Source organism: Nymphaea colorata, chromosome 1, assembly GCF_008831285.2.
Source record: "Nymphaea colorata isolate Beijing-Zhang1983 chromosome 1, ASM883128v2, whole genome shotgun sequence".
Lineage (NCBI taxonomy): Eukaryota > Viridiplantae > Streptophyta > Magnoliopsida > Nymphaeales > Nymphaeaceae > Nymphaea > Nymphaea colorata.
Window position 1 is genome coordinate 14,494,488 of NC_045138.2, and position 20,912 is coordinate 14,515,399.

Genomic DNA, 20,912 nt, shown 5'->3' on the forward strand with positions numbered 1-20,912 from the left:
TATATATATATATATATATATTTCTGGCTCTACCCATATCGTGATATACAAGGAACCAGCAAAACTTGTATTGTCACACTTGTCCGCCTTCTTTATTTGAATTAACTTAAGAAACGAAGAGACGAATATAAATTGTATTCATATATATATATATATATATATATATAGATATATATATATATATATATATATATATTTCTGGCTCTACCCATATCGTGATATACAAGGAACCAGCAAAACTTGTATTGTCACACTTGTCCGCCTTCTTTATTTGAATTAACTTAAGAAACGAAGAGACGAATATAAATTGTATTCTTATTCCTTCATTGAGCAACTCCCCTTACTTTCCGCCAAACAATCATTCATCCGACAAATCACAACTAGTCGATACTATATTTTTATTTTATCCAATAAAAGTCAGAAGGGCAGATTTCAGGATCTACGAATCTGAAATATTACTTGTACAATAAGCAGCTATTTTAATATAATAACGGAGAAATGTTAAAATTAGACCACTACCTTTCGTAAATTACCATTTTTTTTCCCTTTTTATGATCGAGCGCCACCAAATCTTTCCAACTCCTCAGCCCACCAATTTCTGGGTGTTGGGCTATTTGATTCCCCTTTATTTATGCACAAAAAAGAAAAAAAAAAGGTTTAGATTGCCTGAGAAAATGGAAACTTTTGTGTAGAACTGTTGCTTTTTCAAATCAAAGTTTCAAGAGAGACGGTCACTCTGAAAGATAAAAGGCTAAAATTCATTTTGAAAAATCGACTGTCCTCTGGTCCCGTCCACTGCTCGACCATTATATAATCCACAGGTATGGCTAAAATATGAAAATGCCGTGAACCGAAAAAAAAAAAAAAAAGAAAAGAAACAAAAAGAAACCATATGAGAGGAAATTAGAAGAGTAAAAAAGTTAATTTTTTTTTTTATGAGGATGGCAATACTATTAAACAAAATAAAAACTACATCTCTGAAAACAAACTAACGACTAAACTTTCACGGATAGGTGAATGAGACCAGCTACCCCACATTCTCAGGGCATGACAAAAATCACCTATCAACGAACAAAAGAAGAAAAAAAAATGCCCCCACATGTTAAAGTTAATAGGAGAGACCTCAAATCTACAACTCGAACATCATATGTTGCTTAGATGACTTGGAAAGAACATGCATGCATGAATCAACTTTTCAAAAAGTTGGATGGCAGTCATCTTTCCTGACTCCTCAGCTTTCCCAGCCCCTGTTTCAACTTTTCCAAGCAGCTGATTCGGTTCAGAGAACCGCTTATATATATTTGACAACAGTCGTAATCTCACCTGTCTATCTAATTCTCTCCCTCAGGCAGGCCCATCGCTACCATTATCTTACTGTTTGAAGGAAATTTGAACGATGCGTCGCCGGCACAAAGACGTGCCATTCTGGGTTATCATCAAACACCAAAACAACAGGCCATTCCTCTGTTGCCTTCTTCCTTATCTAATCAATCTGTCCCTTTCAAATAATCGCACTGTCGCACATTTCTTTTTTCTTTCTCTAACTCATCAATACATATGTATATGTTGATGTATTTCATGAGCTTAGTTGATCCAAATATGATCTACAGAAACTACTTTGTTCCTCTCTTTTGCATGAAATTTTTCCATTTTTTTTGGGTAGAGGAGTTGAACTGTATTTGAGCAGTAGGTAGCTCATGCTAACCCTAATTCTGTGCAGTAGGTGGGTGACGCAGACATCCGAACTGCGCTACAATATTATGCGGGTAAGTAATAGCCGCAGTTGCTTTTAAACCGCCACTTTATTTTGTTGACCAGCAGTGCACTCCGCAAGGATAATGCTCTATCGGTAACAATAGTAGTGGAGCAAAAGAAAATTTCATCAGTTTTTTAAATTTTGATTAGGACCGAAATATCATTTTTCAAAATTTTCATATAAAACAAGTGATTTTTTAAAAATTTACATGTATTAAAAAAAAATTAAGGTGGGGCCAGCGTCCATATGGGCCTACCTTGGTTCTGCCCCTAGCAACAAGTGCATGCTCAGTCTGCGGGCCTCAACCTGCCATCAACTAGCTGTGATTTCTTATTTATATGACAAGTCATGTAGGGTGGAGCTATGAATTTTTTATTAAGTCGAATTATAGTTTCAAAATTTTAACAGAAAAATGGCCCTGAGAGACTTGGTGTCATATAAGAGGCTACGTCTAATTTATGCAAGTCCGATGCCAGCAGATTGAATTCAATCCTGTTAGATTCCTTTTTGAAGCCCACAGCAGCAATAGAGTACTTGCTATTTTCAATCAAACAGATCATAGATTTAAAAAATAAATTTGCGGCCTAGCAAGACTCCATCAAGAGGGTCGCCATGCGCTTCAAACTGGGCTCAGGTTCGATTAGGTCGTACTAATGAGCTCATCATTCAAATAAACAATAACATTAACAAACAATTCATAATTAAGCAGAGCAAGAAGCTGGCATTAGCTCATTTGCTTGGACATACAAGCAACATAATCTTATATATAATCAAACAAGGTAGTGGTTGGATTATATATCTATAGTTAGCCGGAAACTTTTGTAGATAGATCCAAAAAGCTGCAGTACCCAATTTTATAGACAATCAACCAAATCAACAACCAAGATGAAACAGGGACAAGGACAGCCAATATTTCAAAATGCTTGCATGAAAAATATGATTTATTCATACTTGACACACAATATTATATATGCAAAATATTATCTATGCAGCTCATTAGCTCTGAGGGGCATAATAAGTCGGTGAAAATATGATCGTTAGTATTATATATTTGTGGACCGCAAATATTTGATTGATAAATTCGAGATAAGTTTTTTTATTAATTACGTTTTCTGAAAATAAAAAACCTATTTAAATCGATTAAATAACCAGAAAACGGAAGAAATCTAAAGGAAGGTATCGGTCCGAGCATAGAGTCGAGTTGCTGTCTCTCCTCGTGCCAACTCATGCCTTCCAAGAGAAGGAGGCGGCTCCTTATCCCTCTACGTGGGCCCGTTCCTGAAGCCCACGTGTACTTGCTTATGGCCAAGGAACACGTGGACCCCGATAGAAGGACGACCTCCTCTTTTAGGACAAGCCGCTGTCATATACACGACTCATCGATTTGAAGCTTAAAGTTGGAGTGCTTCGTGTGATAAGAGGGTCCATTAAGCACGCTCATTCTTATCACGTACTAAATCAGATTTCTCAAAAAAGGCAGGAGATTACATATGTTAAAGCCATCGACACATAAATTCTCATTGAATGGGCTCGCACTTCGTTTATTCTATTAAAAAATATCGTTTTCCTTTTAAGTTGATAGCTTCATACGGGCTTCATAAATTCGTCAACAACAATAAAGCAAGAAGAAGAACGAGTTTGAAAGCAAAAACGAGATGTCAAAAGATCGACCAACCAAAGCTTAGCTTCTGTCTCAATCTTCAACGTAAGAATGAGAAAGCAGGAGGATTAAAAGAAGAGAGAGCGAGTTGAGAATTAAAAAGAAAGGAAGGGAAGAAAGTCAAGGGACACATTCACTGGTTCACCTGCTACGTACGCAGGGTGGCGTCGTTTCCTTCTCTCTCCCGCCCTCCCAACTTCCCCGCCTCAACGGGTAACCGCACCCACCGAACCAGACAACAACCAGAAGGAAGAGAGAAAGGAGAACCCAACACGCCATCGATTCCTCCCCTCCGTCCCAGGCGTCCCTCTCAAACAGAACCACCCTTAAATCCCTCCCCCTCCTCAACTCCCCAACGCCTCCCCCGACCCTCTTATATATATATATGTATATAGAGAAGGGGTCTCACCAAAATCCCCACCAGAAAAGAATCGACGCCAAGAACAAAGAAGATGACCATGGCGAAATCGGCAGCGGCGCCGGCGTCTCTTTCCTGGTGTTTCTCAGCGGCGGTTCTGGCTTTTATGATGCTCTGCTGCGTGGGGTCCGAGCAGAGAGGGTTGAGAGGGGAGAAGATGATGATGATGGCGATGATGGACGGGCACCAGCAGAACGGGCATGGCGGGGAGCAGGAGCGGGCGTGCGATGAGATATATGTGGTTGGGGACGGGGAGACTCTGCACACCATCAGCGAGAAGTGCGGCGACCCTTTCATCGTCGAGAACAACCCGCATATTCAAGACCCCGATGACGTTTTCCCTGGCCTGGTTATAAAGATCACGCCCTTCCATGGTCGATAACTTCGATAGTTCTTTTGGTTTAATACGGTAATTTAGTGCTTCCTCTGCTTTTTTGTAGCTATGTATATGCAAGCGAGTTGGAGGGAGAGTTTTCTTTGTTGTCTGAGTTTGATAATCCGCTTTCCTCCTCTTGCTGTTGATTGTATACTGTAAATTAAAGATATAGAATAATAATAATCTTCTTCTTCTTCTTCTTCCATCTCATTACTTTGCTTCTTTGTGTACATGAGTCGAGAAGATGTTCGCAGACAATCCAAGAAAAAAGGGTTGGCTTTCATGGCGGCCAACGATTGTGTTCTATGCAGATAAAAATTCCCTTTTACCACAAAAGATTATATTTCTTGTATATATCTTCATATTTGAATACATAAACAGCTCTTGTCTGCCACAAAAGATTACGTTTCTTTGAGAAGTAAAAAGTTTTATCAAAACCTGGAAACAGTATTAGATACTTGGCTCAGAAGAAGAACATCGAACGTGACGCTGCACCTGGAAAGAGGTAAAGTAGTTTGAGTTGTTCTGACACGTAGACAGTTGCTGAACGGAGGTGTCCGTCGGAGACAGTGTTGGATTCGATTGGATCTGAACCGAGAAAAGCGAGACTTGATCAGAATTCAATTAGTAATGGTTTTGCGTATGAAAATTTTTATTGAATTGCAGTTCAAACAAAATCTCTCTCTTGGATGTGGCTTCTCTTACGATATTAAGATTAAATGGATCTGGATCTGGATCTGGGTCTGATATTGTAACACCTTTTAAGGAGGTTTGCATTTAGACCATCCAATTTTTTTGAGGGTGACCTCGATAATTTAGATTAATTCATGTTATGTAAGCCATCGGCAAACTGCGGCTACCTAGATATTATATCGGATCCAATGAGACTAAGAATCAATGCGAAAATTGACCAGTCACAGCAGTCCTGAGATTTGAAATCCGATCGGATCAGATCTTTATGGATCTCGCGGATCAATTTTCAAGAACGAGCTGCAAAATGGTCCGAACTCCTCCAGAAATCAAAAACCCGATTTGAACTTTTAGCACGTATTGTTAGCAGAGCTGTATATATAGATTTGCATCACTTAAATCCCACAGGAAAGCTGAAATATTACCGTGAAATTTCAGTTCAAAGTCTCATAATTTCCTGAATTATCTCAAAGTTGGGACTTGAAACATGGTATCTAATCAAAGGACAATATTTTTCTGAGTTAGCATTGATCTTTAAGCATCAATGTCATTGAAACTCCTCCCTTTTGGATCTCGAACTTAATATCTTTTCAATTCAACTCTCATATATATATATATATATATGTTAATGTAATTTGAAACCAAACTTTTGAACTTTAAAGGTAAGATTCTGGTGTTTAGTTGATGCATTAAAGGTTGGTCACCTTTCGCGGCTCACGAGTTGAGGAGTTGAATGGGAGAAATTCTAAACAAATCAGCGATGGCGAGCGGCGGTGGGTCAAGTCAGACCACATCTTCACCTAACGATTCTTCTGGGCTGCTGACTGCGAGGGTGACTTTAAGAGTCAAGCCACAAATCCAAGACCGCCTTTTGGGATTTGACCTTCTGATGCAACAACCACATACAGGCATTTTACCCTATGATGCAACACTCGTTGCACCAGCCAACGACCCTTGGACCCCGTGGAAAGACGGTGGGGGCATGGTTTCTCGTTCCCGTTGACTTTACGAGGCGGTGTTTGATGAGGTCATTTAAATTCTCATCTTTTGATGAAATAAAAATTGAGTTTTCAGACCAAAATTTTTTATTTCATAATTAGAAGCTTCTTTTTTAATCAAAATTCTAAATTGTAATTCTGCATTACTAATGGTACAATTATGATTTCAGAATTTTAAAATTCTTTTCATCTATGTCTAGAACACGTGTAGTAAAGGTTTTAATTCATTAATTTTGGAACTTAAATTACTGTTTTGTCAAACACGTCATTTTCAATTTTGGAATCACAATTCTTGAGTATCAAACACGGGAAACTAGAACTGAAATTTTCATTCCAATTCTAGTTTGAAGCGGAATTTTGTTTCTATATAACTTTAATTCTATTCATCGTTTAAAAATCAAACCGTGGATTGGCTTTCTACCTGTCACTAACCTGACTAGTTATGTCAAACCCTTCCAGGCTCATGCGGAGTGGATTTTTTCTCCCCCCAAAACTTATGACTTAACCACTCAAGTTGGTTATTTTTTTGTGAATCAATCAGGTAACTCTTGCAAGGCTTCACGAGTTCCGGCCGGCGGTGTAAAGAGTTCAGGGGTAGTTGGATCAGATCCAAGTTTGAGTCAATGGAACTCAAATGAATTTGGATTCACATTAGGACCCGTTTTTTTGTAAATGAATTTGCAGGATTTGACATGATCCGGCATTCGCTTCTGATTAGGGATGTCAATATATCAGATTTGAATCGGATATCCGACCGATCCGATCCGAAAAAACGGTTATGGATAAAAAATTAATATCAGATTAAGAAATCGGATCGGATTCGGATTTAATAAATGACATCCGATTGGATTCAGATTCGAACATACATGAATATCGGATCGGACTCGGATACGGATTCGGATCGGATTCAATTCTAGACAAATATCATCTATCTAATACTTGAAAAATGGCAAAATCCGGTTCAAAATTCGGATTCGGATTCAGATATAAATATAAAAATCGGATTCAGATTGTAAAATCGGATTTCGGATTCGGATATGACTTTGCTGTATCTGAATTCGAATCCAAATCTGAATCCGAATATATGAATATCCGAAAAAACGGATATGGTTGAAGATGTATCCGATCCGAATCAGATCGGTTGACATCCCTACTTCTCATAGGTCACATCTTTTCCGGATCTCAGTTGGATGATTTCCTTATCAGATCCGATCCAACTAAGATACTCGAAATCTTAATTTAAGATAGATGGTCGTTCTAATTGAGTTCGTATCATGTCAATTGCTGTATTGGGTTGATAGGAACTAAAGAACCATGGGATTCTTCCAAATCCTTGTTTGGAAGTTGAAGTTGTTGGTTTTTGGCACCTTAAGAATTCTCTTCCAATCAATTCTAAATATTCATATATTTGAGAAGATATCATCTTTTTTCATATTAAACATTGCTACATTTGAACTCATCCTTTTTTTCGTATTCATTATTGCTATATTTCGTCAGTTCATTTCCGTTTATAAAGAGGAATTCACTTTTCTTGAGAAAAACATGATGCATAACAGAGGAATTGATTCTGATTATTGTGTCACTGGTTGCTGTGCTCTTGATCTGCAAAAGTTTATCCTCGAAATAAATGACATTCCATCTATTATACACCATCTGTATCGAAGTGTTCTTCAAGAATAAGTATATTGTTTGTCATCAGAACATACTCACGGATACGCAGATATATTTTGACTTTCTGCAGACGAATGCTTCAAACCTCCGTCCATGTTACTCATGGATCAATGTTTGCATGATCCGTGGAGGCAGGTCTGTAGATGAGTCTAAGTCGAGCTTGATCTTGGATAGCTAGACTTTACTTGACTCGTATATTGTTCGGCTCAAGCTCGAGCTTGATAGACCGAGTCTCTACTCAAACTCTGAGTCATTTAAGCTTGTTTACAACTCATTTGACTTGATCCTTTTTCTTAAGTTTTTGAAAATTTGAAAAGAAAAAAAAAACTAAGTTAAACAAGTTTACTCAGTTTAATCGAGTTGATTTCAAGTAACTCGAACTCAACTCATTGTAAGTTCGAGTTTACAATTAAGCTCGACTGAAAAACGAAAGAGAAACTTCAATAGAGGAAGTAACTGAGGGAGTCACCATTCGTGAAAAAAAAAACAAGTGATTTACTTGGGTGGTAATTAAAGAATCATGAAACTGCAGGATTTCTTGAGTTCGCTTCAGTTTGATCTCTGGTTAATTAAACACAGGAGACTTTGGTGCTTGTCCTGGTAAAGATTCTTTGACTTCCACAAAAAAAGATAACACTACCTTGAAATCTTGTACTGTGGGAGGTGACTGTAGCCACACTAACAGGAAATTAATAAACCAATGGAGCAAGATCGTCCATCCCCAAGAGCTGTTTCATTCTCCATTATCGAACAAAAGACACCCAGAATTTTCTATCTAAGCACTTAAGACTAAACAAAGTTTTAAACTGAGAACCGCAGAAGAGGAACCAGGAAAAATGATGTTCTGTGGAATAATTTGAAAGAAGACGGAAATTCACTGAAGCAATTCTACTGAAACCGTCGGTATTGATTTCTTCGAAACCATTGTCGCCCACCCCTCCTCGGGTTGGCCCCGAGCGGAGCCCGATTCCCAAGCATTTGTTTTAGATAATCAATGCTTTTGTTTCCTAGATTTAAGGCCTTCTTAAATGAAGATTGCTTCAAGAGTCAATGCTGCCAGATTACACTGTTTCAAAAGTCAAAATTTTCCGAGAAAATGCGTGTCAGTTCGCGGGCGAGGGGCAGTTGGGATATTAATATGTGCATCGCCGCCGGCCATCGCCGGAGTCAGCCCCATTGATCGATCGCAAACAAGCTTCCTGCCTCGAAGAAAATCCAATGCTTATTTTGCAACTTCAACTCTCGCCTGGTTGAACAAAGTCAACTGCGGCTCCAAGAACATTTGAGAAGGAATGGCCGACAAAAGAAGAGAACAGATTAATTTGAATAAGAAACTAAGAGTACAAGTTAAGCAATCATCTGCCCATCTAAGTTTGTGAAATCCAATCAGACGATTCATCAATTAAATATTTAACGAATAATTTTTTAGAACATATATTTTATATATATATATATATATAAAAGGTCCGGGCCTCAAAACAAAGAAAGAGGGATATGGCGAAATTGGTAGACGCTACGGACTTGATTGAATTGAGCCTTGGTATGGAAACCCACTCAGTGGTAACTTCCAAATTCAAAGGAACCCTCAAATTAAAAATGGGCAATCTTGAGCCAAATCCTGTTTACAGAAAGCAAAAGTGTTCTTTTCCTAGAAAGCCAGAATTAAAGGTGCAGAGACTCAATGGAAGCTGTTCCAATGAATGGGGTTGAGGGGTTGGTATAAGAATCTATCCATCGGAACTTTGAGGATGATCCTATGTACTGAAATATGAAACGATTAATCACAACTCGAATCCTTATTTTTTTCAATATATATATATATATATATATATATATATACAAAACCACTTGGGTAAAGGAAGAACTAAACTCTTATATTCATGTTGTTTTCAACAAAATATGAACTTTCTAATGTGTTCATAAACACTAATTTAATATGAATCATGAGTGATACCAAACCACTTGGATAAAGGAAGAACCAGACCTCTTATATTCATGTTGTTTTAAACAAAATATGAACTTTCTAATGTGTTCATAAACACTAATTAAATATGAATCATGCTTTAGTTTAACTATTTTTAGAAAAAATGGATCTTTCTACTATTAATAAGAACTGTTCATTATTTTGTTTTTATAAAACATGATTTAAGAAAGAAAATGACTAACTTAATTTATGTTTCTCACCAGAACACTCTTAAGATCATATGGATGAAGCTAGATTGCCAAAAAAAAAAAAATTCATAATTAATTTTAGTAGATCTGATTTTTGTCTGTTTCTCAATTGGTCTGGTTTTTACCAACTTATATATATACTTTAAAAAAAAAGAGAGTGGAAGAGAGACAAGTGAGGTTCGCTTGATCATTCAATCATTTAATGAATCGAATCAGTTTGCCAGCGATTCAATTTGAATAAGCCGATTCAACGCGACAGTTCTTTCAATAGAATTTAGTTTCTTTGTGTATCATCTGAAGAATTCATGTCGTAACTCTTTTTCATCATAAAAACAAGAGAAAATTATCCAACTTAACATTGGTGCATGCTAAATCATTGACATTTCTAGTACAGTTAGACTATTGTTGTATTAAAATTTTAGGGTTTAAGCTTTAAAGTAACTCGTTCGGGCGTAGTACCCTCGTCATCAACCAGCGTATTTAGCCCATTTGGTCGAGATGATTTCCGCCAAATCATGCAACCAAACCGGCCACATTGCGTTTGTGTAACGTGATTCAACCTGGCTCCTTGTTTGTTTTCTTTTTCTTAAGTCAAGTGTGGCTATCATTTTATTTTTTTAAAAAAAAAAAAGTGCTCAAGTTATATGTTCTTTGGATTCTTGGCCCTCACCAGTGTATGTATGTCTCAGACATGTTAGGGCACCAAGTTTATTGTTATATATATAAATTAATCGTTGATTATTTGGTTACTCAAGAGACACATTTAACCAAGAAACGCACAACTTCCTATATGTTTTATATCAAGTTAGATTTAAAACGTAAAATTAAGTCTGAAAAACATGTAGAGTTTGATTCATGCAGGTGCTACTCTTCTAGGGTTGCAAATGGTGACATAATGACACTCATATACCATGTGACCGATACAACCCAGCACCCCAAACACAAAATGAGAATTTTTTCAATGGAGGATTGTTAACATCCTCATTACCCAAAATGTCTAGATTTTTTAGAGCATAAAAACAAAAATTACAACAAACAAGAGACTTGGCATGAGCGCTGCATCGATTTACAAAAGCAGTCACTTGGCCACAAACGGGTCGTCTGGATCCAAACAAGTTACATGAAGATTTATGAATATTTTTTTGTGCGTATATGTTGGTTTTCTCAGTTAGACAAAAAATCATATGTATATAGCCTTTGAATTTCTATCTTTTAGATACAACTCAGGCAGGTGCTGGCAGGGGCGCCCCTGGTTCTACTCCAGCTCACAGACTCCAAATATTGGCGTGCCATGTGCCGTCTCCAGGCAACTCCATTATTAATTTTGAGTCATGCCTGCTGAAATTTACGATTTTTTTTTTCCCCAAGGGACGACGGCCCTGCACTCAGCCATTCGAAACACCATAACTGATGTTTCTAACAAAGTCAATTCACTGGCGACCACTGCCTCAATATGACAACCACAGCTTTAATTAGTTTCTGCCATTTACCTTTTGAAGACATATTCGTTAATCTTTCGTTACTTTGACCATGCCCAGTACCTTATTATAGTCATGAAGATACGCCCTGGGTAATACTTGCACGGTATTTGATCTCATTCCTCTGCTTCTTTCTTTGCGGTAGAGCATTTGTTTTTTCTCCAACTTCTTGATCTTGTAGTCGATATATAACAAATTTTAGATTTACGTAATTACAGCTTAAGATCTTGAACAGTTTCTCTAATTTTAACATCTCCTGAATTCTTCCTCTAGTTTTCAAACATGACCCAGTTAGGTCCCATTCCCATTAAGAACCACATTAGATACCAATTCATACACACGATCTCATTAATCCGGTTTGCAGATTGGTTTCTATTATATGAGTAAGGGAGCTCCACAATGTTGCTCTAAGCTAAAAATTCTCCGGTAAATGGTATGGATTTAATTTGTAGGTTAGTAAGCTAGAAATGATCAATAAGCCAAATGCCCTATAGGTCAGTCGGCACCAACGTGAAAGAAATTTAAAACAAAAAATAGACACGGTGTAACTCTAGAACAGCGCAAAGTGGAGAATTTTGGAGGTGCCAACAATCTCCTTTCTCCTCTGTTGATCCTCAAATGTGGATTGACAGTACGAACTAATTAGACACGTATGGGAAAATGTGGTAGCTGCAGCTTAGGTACTACTGCTTTTTCTTGGAAGATGACGACCCACCGGCCTAGTGGGGATTCAAACGATTGCCAATGCTCTAAATCTGATTCTGAATAAAATTTTAGTCCGAACAAAGAGTTCAAAAGCAGTTATGAACTGCATTCAAATTAAATTTCTTGCTAATTGTTCAATATTCACATGTATATCGAAGATTAGGGTTTATGTGGTGTTTTTTTGCCTTAGAATGAATCCGGTGATGACGACACCGGAACCAGGTATAGGTTCTTGCTCGGATCTGGTGTCAACTAACACGAGTTCTCCAGTTAGATATTTTTTCTGTACAATCCACTTGCACTGCACCTGATGAAGACTGAGAGAGAGGCGCCACTGGGAGTACCCGTCTCTGACTGAACAGGCATTGGCGTCCTCGATCTGCTAAGTAAGTCATTAAGATGAGAGAGAAGTCACGGAGAGGGAGAGAGATCAGAAAGAGTATTCTTTCATGGAGGGAAGAATGGACTTATAAGATTCTTCCATACTGGCAGGACTTAAAGAAATGAATACACTGGTTTGCTCTCAATGATCGAGCAGTCGGAAAACCGCAACAAATTTTAAATGGCCTTCCCGGTGTTTAAGGGCCTTATGTATGTAAACGGCAGTAAACAACTCTGGGCTCCCGCTCTATTTAAGCTTCGACTCTGTTCCACTTCACATGCATCTCCACCCTTCTTCACCTCCACATTCTCCTTCCATCCTCAGCTCTCCTTCTCTCTGATCTTAGAGTTCATCACTTGCTGCAAGAACTCTAACACACTAGACCTTTACAAATTTAGTGAAGGTTTTACAGCTACCATCTTCAATTTGGAGCTCGATCGATCCATTCATACCATAGTGTTTGCTTCACGAACATGGATATTATCCTGTTCTTGTGTGCGGCCGTATGCATCATATGCATGTGTCTCCGGTCGCTGCGTCTCGCTTCCGGCTCTCGCTTGCCGCCAGGCCCGCGGGGCTTCCCTGTCTTCGGCAACATGTTCCAACTGGGGTCGCAGGCTCGGTCTCACCAGGGTCTGGCCAAGCTAGCAGCCAAGTATGGACCGCTCATGACTCTCAGGCTCGGCTGCATGAGGACCGTCGTCGTCTCTTCCTCCGGCGCCGCTCGCGAAATGTTCAAAGTTAACGATTTGTCGCTCGCCGGCCGGACCGTCTATGAGGCCATGAAGGTTGACGTCGCACAGAGCAACAATGGGTCCATAATCACTGCCCAGTATGGCCCCTCATGGCGCCTTCTCCGTCGACTCTGCTCCCGCGAGTTCTTCACGAGCGGCCAGCTTAACGCCATGAAAACCATCAGAAACAACTGTATGGAGGACATGGTCAGATTTATAAGAGAAGAAAGTGAACATGGCAAGAAAGATGTCGAGGTCGCCAAGTTTGTGTTCTTCATGAACTTCAATCTTCTTGGTAACCTTATGTTCTCTAGGAACCTAGTGGATCCTAAGAGCAAAGAAGGAAACGAATTCTACGCCCTTGCGGCTAAGATCATGGAGGTGGTGGCAGAGCCGAATCTTGCCGACTTCCTACCGCTCTTGAAGCCCTTTGATCTGCAACGTATTAGGAAAAAAATGCATTACTACACCGAGAAAGCATTTGAGATCACGGCAGGGTTCACCAGGGCAAGAATCCAAGCAAGCAAGAGCAAGGAGGAGCGAGAGAAGGGAAAGAAGGATTTCCTGGACGTTCTGCTGAACTTTAAAGATGGCAATGGAGATGAACTGTCCAGCTTCTCTTCTGAAAGCATCAATGCACTTGCCTTGGTATATTGTTCTTCTTTCCATTAGTCAGTCCTTTATTCAGATATTGAAACTATGACTCTTGTAGATTTTTGTTCTCCTCTCGTTAGTTTTGTTAAATATATATTATTAATGATTTAATCAGGAAAGAGCGGTTCTATTTGTAGATTTTAAATATTGTAATCTCATGAGGACCCAACTTCTAGAGATCATCCTTCTTTTTTCAAATTCATCCCTTACCATTAGGGGTGTTTGATCAGTTTGGATTTAAAATCCATGATTTGATGGGGTTCTGCAATGGTATGCTTTTTTTGGTAAAAGATCTACAGTAAAATTCATGATTTATCATACCACAGATCCAGGGTCACACATAAGATCTACACTTAAGATCCTTACTTCACTCCTTTGCATTGAGAAAGAGTGTCATTTAAGATCAAAGGGAGAATGGTCTGGCCCATGGTTTTCAAATCCTATAGATCTCAAGTGGGAGGCTATCAAAGCCCTCCTAAGCAGTAAAGGAATCTAGGTTTGATTTTGATCTTCTTAGGCAAATCCATCCTTTTGTTATTTTTTTCACGATGAATAGCTTAAGCAGCATGTGTATAGCTTATTTAAAAATTACTCGCGTCTCTCCACATTTAAGTACTTCATGTTCTATTATATTCCCATTGGAATCCCATGAGTATTTTATTAGAAAGAAAAACAGTTCTCATCAGCAATATTAACTTCAATAGCAATTGAGAATGCTTTTTGTTTCAGTAAATTATAACAGCCGCTTGCGGTTTCCTTCTTGTCCTTGAAAGTCCATAAATTCTCGATCAGATCTGTGTGTTTTTTTTAATGATATCGATTCCCATCTGTTTCAATTCAATGCTTTTTGTTCTTTCTTTAATTAATGTTAATGAGGAAGCACCACATGCTTTACTGGAGGTACAAGTGGGAAATATCTCTAGGTAGCACGATCTAATTAATTTTCTGAAGGTTAGAGTAGTAGGCATTCAGTTACACTACGCATAGCTTGGTCCAAAGTACTTCAGCCTACTGAAAAATTTAGGTGAAAGTTGGGATTCTTCTCAGATAATTTGCTTGTTATTGAGATAATTCCCTTTTCATATGAGTTTTTGAGCCCAGAACTGGCTTTCGTTTTGAATGGTGGAACATGTATTCACCTCAATACAGGTGTAGCCTAAGATCAGCCCTGGCTGATAAAAAATAATGAATCCACCAGAAAACTATTGCATTTGAGGAAGATTGGCTAGTGAGAAATTGCTTGTTGGAAAACATTTCCGAACTTGAGAAAGCAGATTACTAATTTAGCGAGTGATGGGGGTTGGTTTCATGCTAAAGACAGCGATTTCAGTTATTTAACTGTACATACTGCATGTTGATCTGCAGGAAATGTTCATTGCCGGCACAGACACGACGACAAGCGTGGTGGAGTGGGCACTGGCAGAGCTCCTCCACAACCCCCAGATAATGAATAAGCTGCTGGACGAGCTTTCCGGCGTCGCCGGCCCGGATCGCGGCATCGAAGAGGCGGATCTAGAGAGTTTGCCGTACCTGAGAGCAGTGGTGAAGGAGACGCTGAGGCTGCACCCACCTCTGCCTCTGATGGTTCCTCACAGAGCTATGGAGTCATGCACCATGATGGGCTATGAAATTCCCAAGCACACCCAAGTGCTCGTCAACACATGGGCTATTGGCAGAGACCCAGAGACATGGGAAGACCCGCACTGCTTCAAGCCAGAGAGGTTCCTGGATTCCGCCATTGAGTACAAGGGCCAGCACTTTGAGTACCTCCCCTTTGGCTCCGGCCGGAGGATGTGCCCCGGGATGCCGCTGGCCCATAGGCTTCTTCCTCTCACTGTAGCTGCTTTGCTTCTTTCATTCGACTGGGTGTTGCCGGAGGGGGTCGATCCTAGCACCGTCGACATGAGGGAGAAGCTGGGGATCACTCTAAGAAGAGCCACACCATTGAGGGCAATACCTTTACCTCGCCGATCATGAGATTTTTTTCAAAGGATCTTGAAGTAAGAACTTTACCAGATCTCCAAATAAAGGAGTCCCAATTGTTTCATAAATTCATTTCTCCTTTTAGTGTTTTTTCAAAGATTATGTTTGTATAGTGTTTGATTTGAGTTACCATGGTCTCTTAGTCTGTATCATGTGCCCATATATTTTTGAATTAATTAATTTTTACATGGTTAGTTGATATGAACATTGTCATATTTGAGTAATTAATCACCAAAGAATGCATTGTGGCAGCGAAGTTTTGAACAACTTCCATTCCAATCTGTTAGCAACAGTATTTTCTGAATCTGCTCACATACCTTTTTATATTTTATTAATATTTTGAAATATTTATTTATTATTTGTAAATGAAAATACTTAACGACGATGCAAACGCATCGTATCGGTCAGGACACTGTTTTCTTATACTGGCGGAACGATCATAATATTTTTTCATTTCTAAAGAGTAATTTCAAATTTAAAAATAAGAACACTAGAAAGTGGAAAGGGTGAGTCGCTGACAATAATATCAATGAGACTGGTAATTATTGGGAGAAGGGCCGAGTTTATTAATTTATCAGTCCACCACCCATTCTTTGATTTCACACTACTTGAATTCTTTTTATACGTATTTTATATATATATCAGCTTCAGCCTACCATCCTACAAAATATAAAATTAAACATCGTGCAATTACAATTCCTGCTTTTATATTCCTTTGTCGATGTGATTGGTGAAATTAGTTGCATTAATCAATGCAGACTTTGTTAACTGCAATGTCAATAAATTGATTTTAGATGGGATATCAGACTAAACTATTTTGAAAAAATCGACTTATGAGAAGAAAATATTTAACATCCAATTAAGAAGTTGAATCTGGTTTGCATTTATGAATTCAATCAGATTTGGTTCAATTTCTAAATAAATGCCCAAACCAATTAATTCGGAGTCAACTTCGGGCTTAAATAAATATTCTATATTCAATATACATACATTTTAGAGCCACTTTTTAATGTATCATAATGTGGTCCAGATCCTGTTGTGTATTTTGAAAGTTAGATTTGAATTGAAATGTCCATCTAAAAGATGGATTCATATCAGATTTATGTTGTAAATTTAAAAATCAGACTTATGTATGGAACTTAAATTCTTTTCATTAATTCATATTTGAATTCGAACCCAAATGTGTGAATCAAATCAGATGTTAAAAAGAGTAGATGCGGTTCACACATGACCTATTGATATCCCTAAAATCACACATGTGATTCATTTGCATATATGTATATATATGACCAACAATATATGTTGCCTAAAAATTAATAATAAGTCACTAAAAAAAACAGTTGCCACGAACATTAGGGACAATTTCTAGCGTAGCAATTGTTTATGGCATTTTTAACAAAAGTTTATGGTGTTTTCAATAATATATGTTTAATTTTGAACCATCCGGCAATTATTTGGCATCCGACAGATTTGAATCTTCCAATTTATGTGAAGATAAGATGGTTTTTGCTTTCAAGGACATGTAGACTTCAAACGTAGTTCCGTAGTAAAGAAAAGCATCCACTCGACATTTACTCAAACTTTAGGCGCCCAACGGTGACTGTTTCAAAGTTAAGCGTGGTTTTATAATATCTACAATAATTGGGCACTTGTTTATGAATTTTTCACAAAGAAAAATCCCAATAACGCGCGCGGTTTTGATAGGATCTCACTGCCAAGGCGCTGTCGCTACCCAAGATCACGCTCAAGAGGGTGGATTGGTCTTAACTTTGTGATCTGCCACAGCTTCTCCTTCTATCGCAAAATCAGGGGAGACAGATGTTCCTTCAACCGATTAGAGAGAAAAAGAAAAGAGTATTGAGGACGGAAGGAGGATTGACGCCGTCAGATCGAAGAAAGACACTAGCCATCGCTGGTCAAGGGTGAGAAGAAATCAATCCGGCCACCGCCGGGAAGACGATTAGACTTGATTGAGAAGAAGATGGGATGAGAGAGAGAGAGTGACGCCTAAAGTGAAAATCAATTCATTCTTCATTCAAGCATAATCCCAAAAAACTCTAATTACAAAGCTTATATACATCTCGGTTCACTTAGCTCCTAACCCGAGACGGTACAAAGAACTTAAAGTAAAACGATTCTAACACGTCTCAAACCGAGATAGTATAAAAGAGTAAATAAACATAGGCAAAATGAGCGCCTGGATTGGATCTAGTTGCGCCCGCTCTCTCTACGAATCCGGACCCTATGAGTCATTTCTTGGGCTTGCGCCCGTCCTTGGCCGCGCGTAGTGCTGCGGCCTGTCGGCAATCCCTGCCAAGGTTAACCTCACTAGAAAAAGAGGGTTTAGGCCGGTCAGGTGGTAATCGGCGTGCCCAGCTACACCCTACTCCGTTGGTCCATTCTACTCTATGACTCTCGGTCATGCCTTCGGCAGTCCTCAACAGTGTCAAAATTAGGCACTTATCAGTTCCAACTTCCAACGTATTTCCCACGCCTATCCTAGCATATGGTTTGTGGAATTTAATGCTTTTATCTAAGTTAATATGCGATTCAGATTTGATATCTAACCAAACTATAATATAATGTAGATTCAGTTGAAAATTCTAATTATGGTATAGATTTTTCTTCTTCCAAATTTGAATCTGAATATATAAATATTTGAAAAACAAATATGATAAAATATATGAAGCCATGAAACTCTGTATCACAGAGACCGACCAAGGAACTGTGATCAGTGCTCGAAAAGGGCCCATGATCACTGCTCAGTATGGTCCCTCATGGCGTCTCGTTCGTCGCCTCTCCGCTCACGAATTCTTCTCGAACAAACGATTACACGCCACCAAAAGCATCAGAAGGGAGTGCGTGGACTCCACTGTTAGGTTCATAAGAGAAGAAAGTGAAGATGGCAAGAGGCCATCGACGTACGGAAATTCGGGTACCTCACCAATTTTAACGTGCCTCTAGGAACCTAGCTGATCCCACAAGGAAGGAAACGAGTTCTTTCATCTTGCTAATAAGATCATAGCACTGCTAGGAGAACCTGACGCAGCAGATTTTATACCCATTCTGAAGTGGTTCGATCCACAGGGCATAAAGAGAAAGTGCCAGTGTTATATGGAGAAAGTCTTTCAGATAATGACTGGCGTAGTTCACTGAGGAAAGAATCCAGGCACGGATGAACAGAGGGGAGGAAGAAAAGGGAGATCAGAAGGACTACTTGGATGTGCTGCTGAATTTCAGACGACAACGCACAGATGAACCAGCTAAGTTCCCGGCTGTCGTCATCTATGCAATTACCTTGGTACATACATTCTTCACTTTGTCTTACTCTTCCATTCTAAACTTTCCAATGTCTAATATATTGATTGGATTGATTTGATGATTATATTAAGTATTAGGATCATAGCTTTCTTGTCTTATAAAATCTGATCTAGACATCATCATTATCGTTTTCTGTTGGATTTATTTGCTATGAGAAAAAGCAGTGCTTCCAATTGATTAAAGTGTGATGACTTAATTTTGATGTATGTTATGCCAAAAGATGTTTATTGCTGGTACAGAGAGCAGCGGAATGGGTGCTATCCGAGCTCGTCCGCAACCCGGCAGCCATGACCAAGTTGCAGTCCTAGCTGGTTGTCGTCGTCCGCAGGAACGGGAGCACATTGGAGATGCTGGACACCTTTCTTCTTCCTTCAACTGGGCTTTGCCTTATGGACTCCAGCAGGAGATGCTGGACATGAGAGAGAGGCTGGGAATCGGTCTGGAGAAGGCAGTACCACTCAGGGCGATAACTTTGCCTCGCACCAGCCAAAGTTGTTCGACTATATGCGCTTGCTGCTGCAGATCAATGGCGTTTCTGGTCGTAAACTGTGTCAGATACAGTCGTTTTCAGTAACAATTCTCCTGTGCAGTCGTCCAAGAGTCCGGTTGCACAAGTCGGTGTGCTATGTGCTTCATTAATCTCAATACTAAAGAGTGTTGCTTAATAAAACTATGTTCTGTTACAACATGATTTTACGCATGACCAGCCATGGGCAATTCAGACCTGATCCAAATGTCAAAAGACCAAGGATATACCACTGTCCGGTGGCTTAATTTCTTTAATCATGGTTCGTTTTTATAGCACGATTGGCGTGATTAATTTTGTCATGATAATACGTAGTATTGCTTTTTTCTTTTAATTACATGTAATTTTGTGTTTTTAAGAAAAATTTCCCCACACGGTTGGTATTCTTTATCATAAAAGAAATAAATTTTGTAAACTTAATTTTCTTGTGCCTTCATGTGTTCTGAATTTGTGGCACTCCCGCATCAACTTGTCGCATGCATTTTATTGGCATATTATGCTGATCATTTCAGTAGAAGGAAAATTTCTCAACTAAAATTAATTAGAGTTAAATTAATGGTAAAATGAATGAGAGAATGACAAGTGCCATCTACATATAAATAAACAAATTACATGAGAGGATCCAATACGGGCGTAACCGGAATTTGTGGGCAATCCAAACACATAAGAAATTGAATTTTGCAGTTTAGAAAATTTGGTAAAAAGAATTAAACTTTTGTTGATATTTTTCGAAGGAACAAAATTCTTAATAATACAACGATTGAGATAGACAGCTTTCACCATGAACGAATATTTCAGCTGGACTTTGAGAAGTTTTTAATAATAATAATAATGATGATGAACAACAACAATAATAATAACAATAGCAAACGAGAGTGAAGTCTCGATTATCATCCAAACTTTACGAAGGAAAAAGACAATGTGGCATATGAACATCTTCATGGCATCCAGCTTAGATACAACATAATTTTTCTGCCAATTCAAACACGATTACAGTGCCCGACTCGATCTAAAATTCAATTCTGATGACACAAGTCCGAACCCTTCACATCACCAAACAGTTTTTTTGCCTAATCCACCATCGAAGAATATTCTTAACATTATGTAACAACAAGAGCAAGGAGAACCTAAGCCTTAAATTTGAAGCATGAATACTAAACTATATTTATATTTCTGTCAATCACGTCAGTAATAGACTGTAGATGTGCATGAAAGCGAAGCATATGTGTGTTTTTTTTACCAACTTTGTGCAAAGTTTTCCATTTAGATGAATAAAATTGTGCCGACAGTATGTTCTTATACGTCAATATGTCGACAATGAATGGCGTCTAGACAAATAAATAATTTAATATAGATTATAGGTATGATTAAATAAGCATAAACAATAG

At 38.6% G+C, this 20,912-nt stretch overlaps 2 protein-coding genes across 2 annotated transcripts; both read left to right on the forward strand.

Moving 5' to 3' along the window:
* Positions 1 to 3,874: 3,874 nt before the first annotated feature.
* LOC116258338 (uncharacterized) lies at positions 3,875 to 4,216 on the forward strand. Its single transcript, XM_031635482.1, has one exon. It carries the CDS (start codon positions 3,875 to 3,877, stop codon positions 4,214 to 4,216), a length of 342 nt encoding a protein of 113 aa, XP_031491342.1.
* Positions 4,217 to 12,779: 8,563 nt separating this feature from the next.
* On the forward strand, positions 12,780 to 15,671 carry LOC116258415 (iridoid oxidase-like). Its single transcript, XM_031635597.1, has 2 exons — positions 12,780 to 13,688; positions 15,060 to 15,671. The coding sequence occupies exons 1-2, from the start codon at positions 12,780 to 12,782 to the stop codon at positions 15,669 to 15,671; spliced, it is 1,521 nt and encodes a 506-aa protein (XP_031491457.1).
* The last annotated feature ends 5,241 nt before the right edge of the window (positions 15,672 to 20,912 follow it).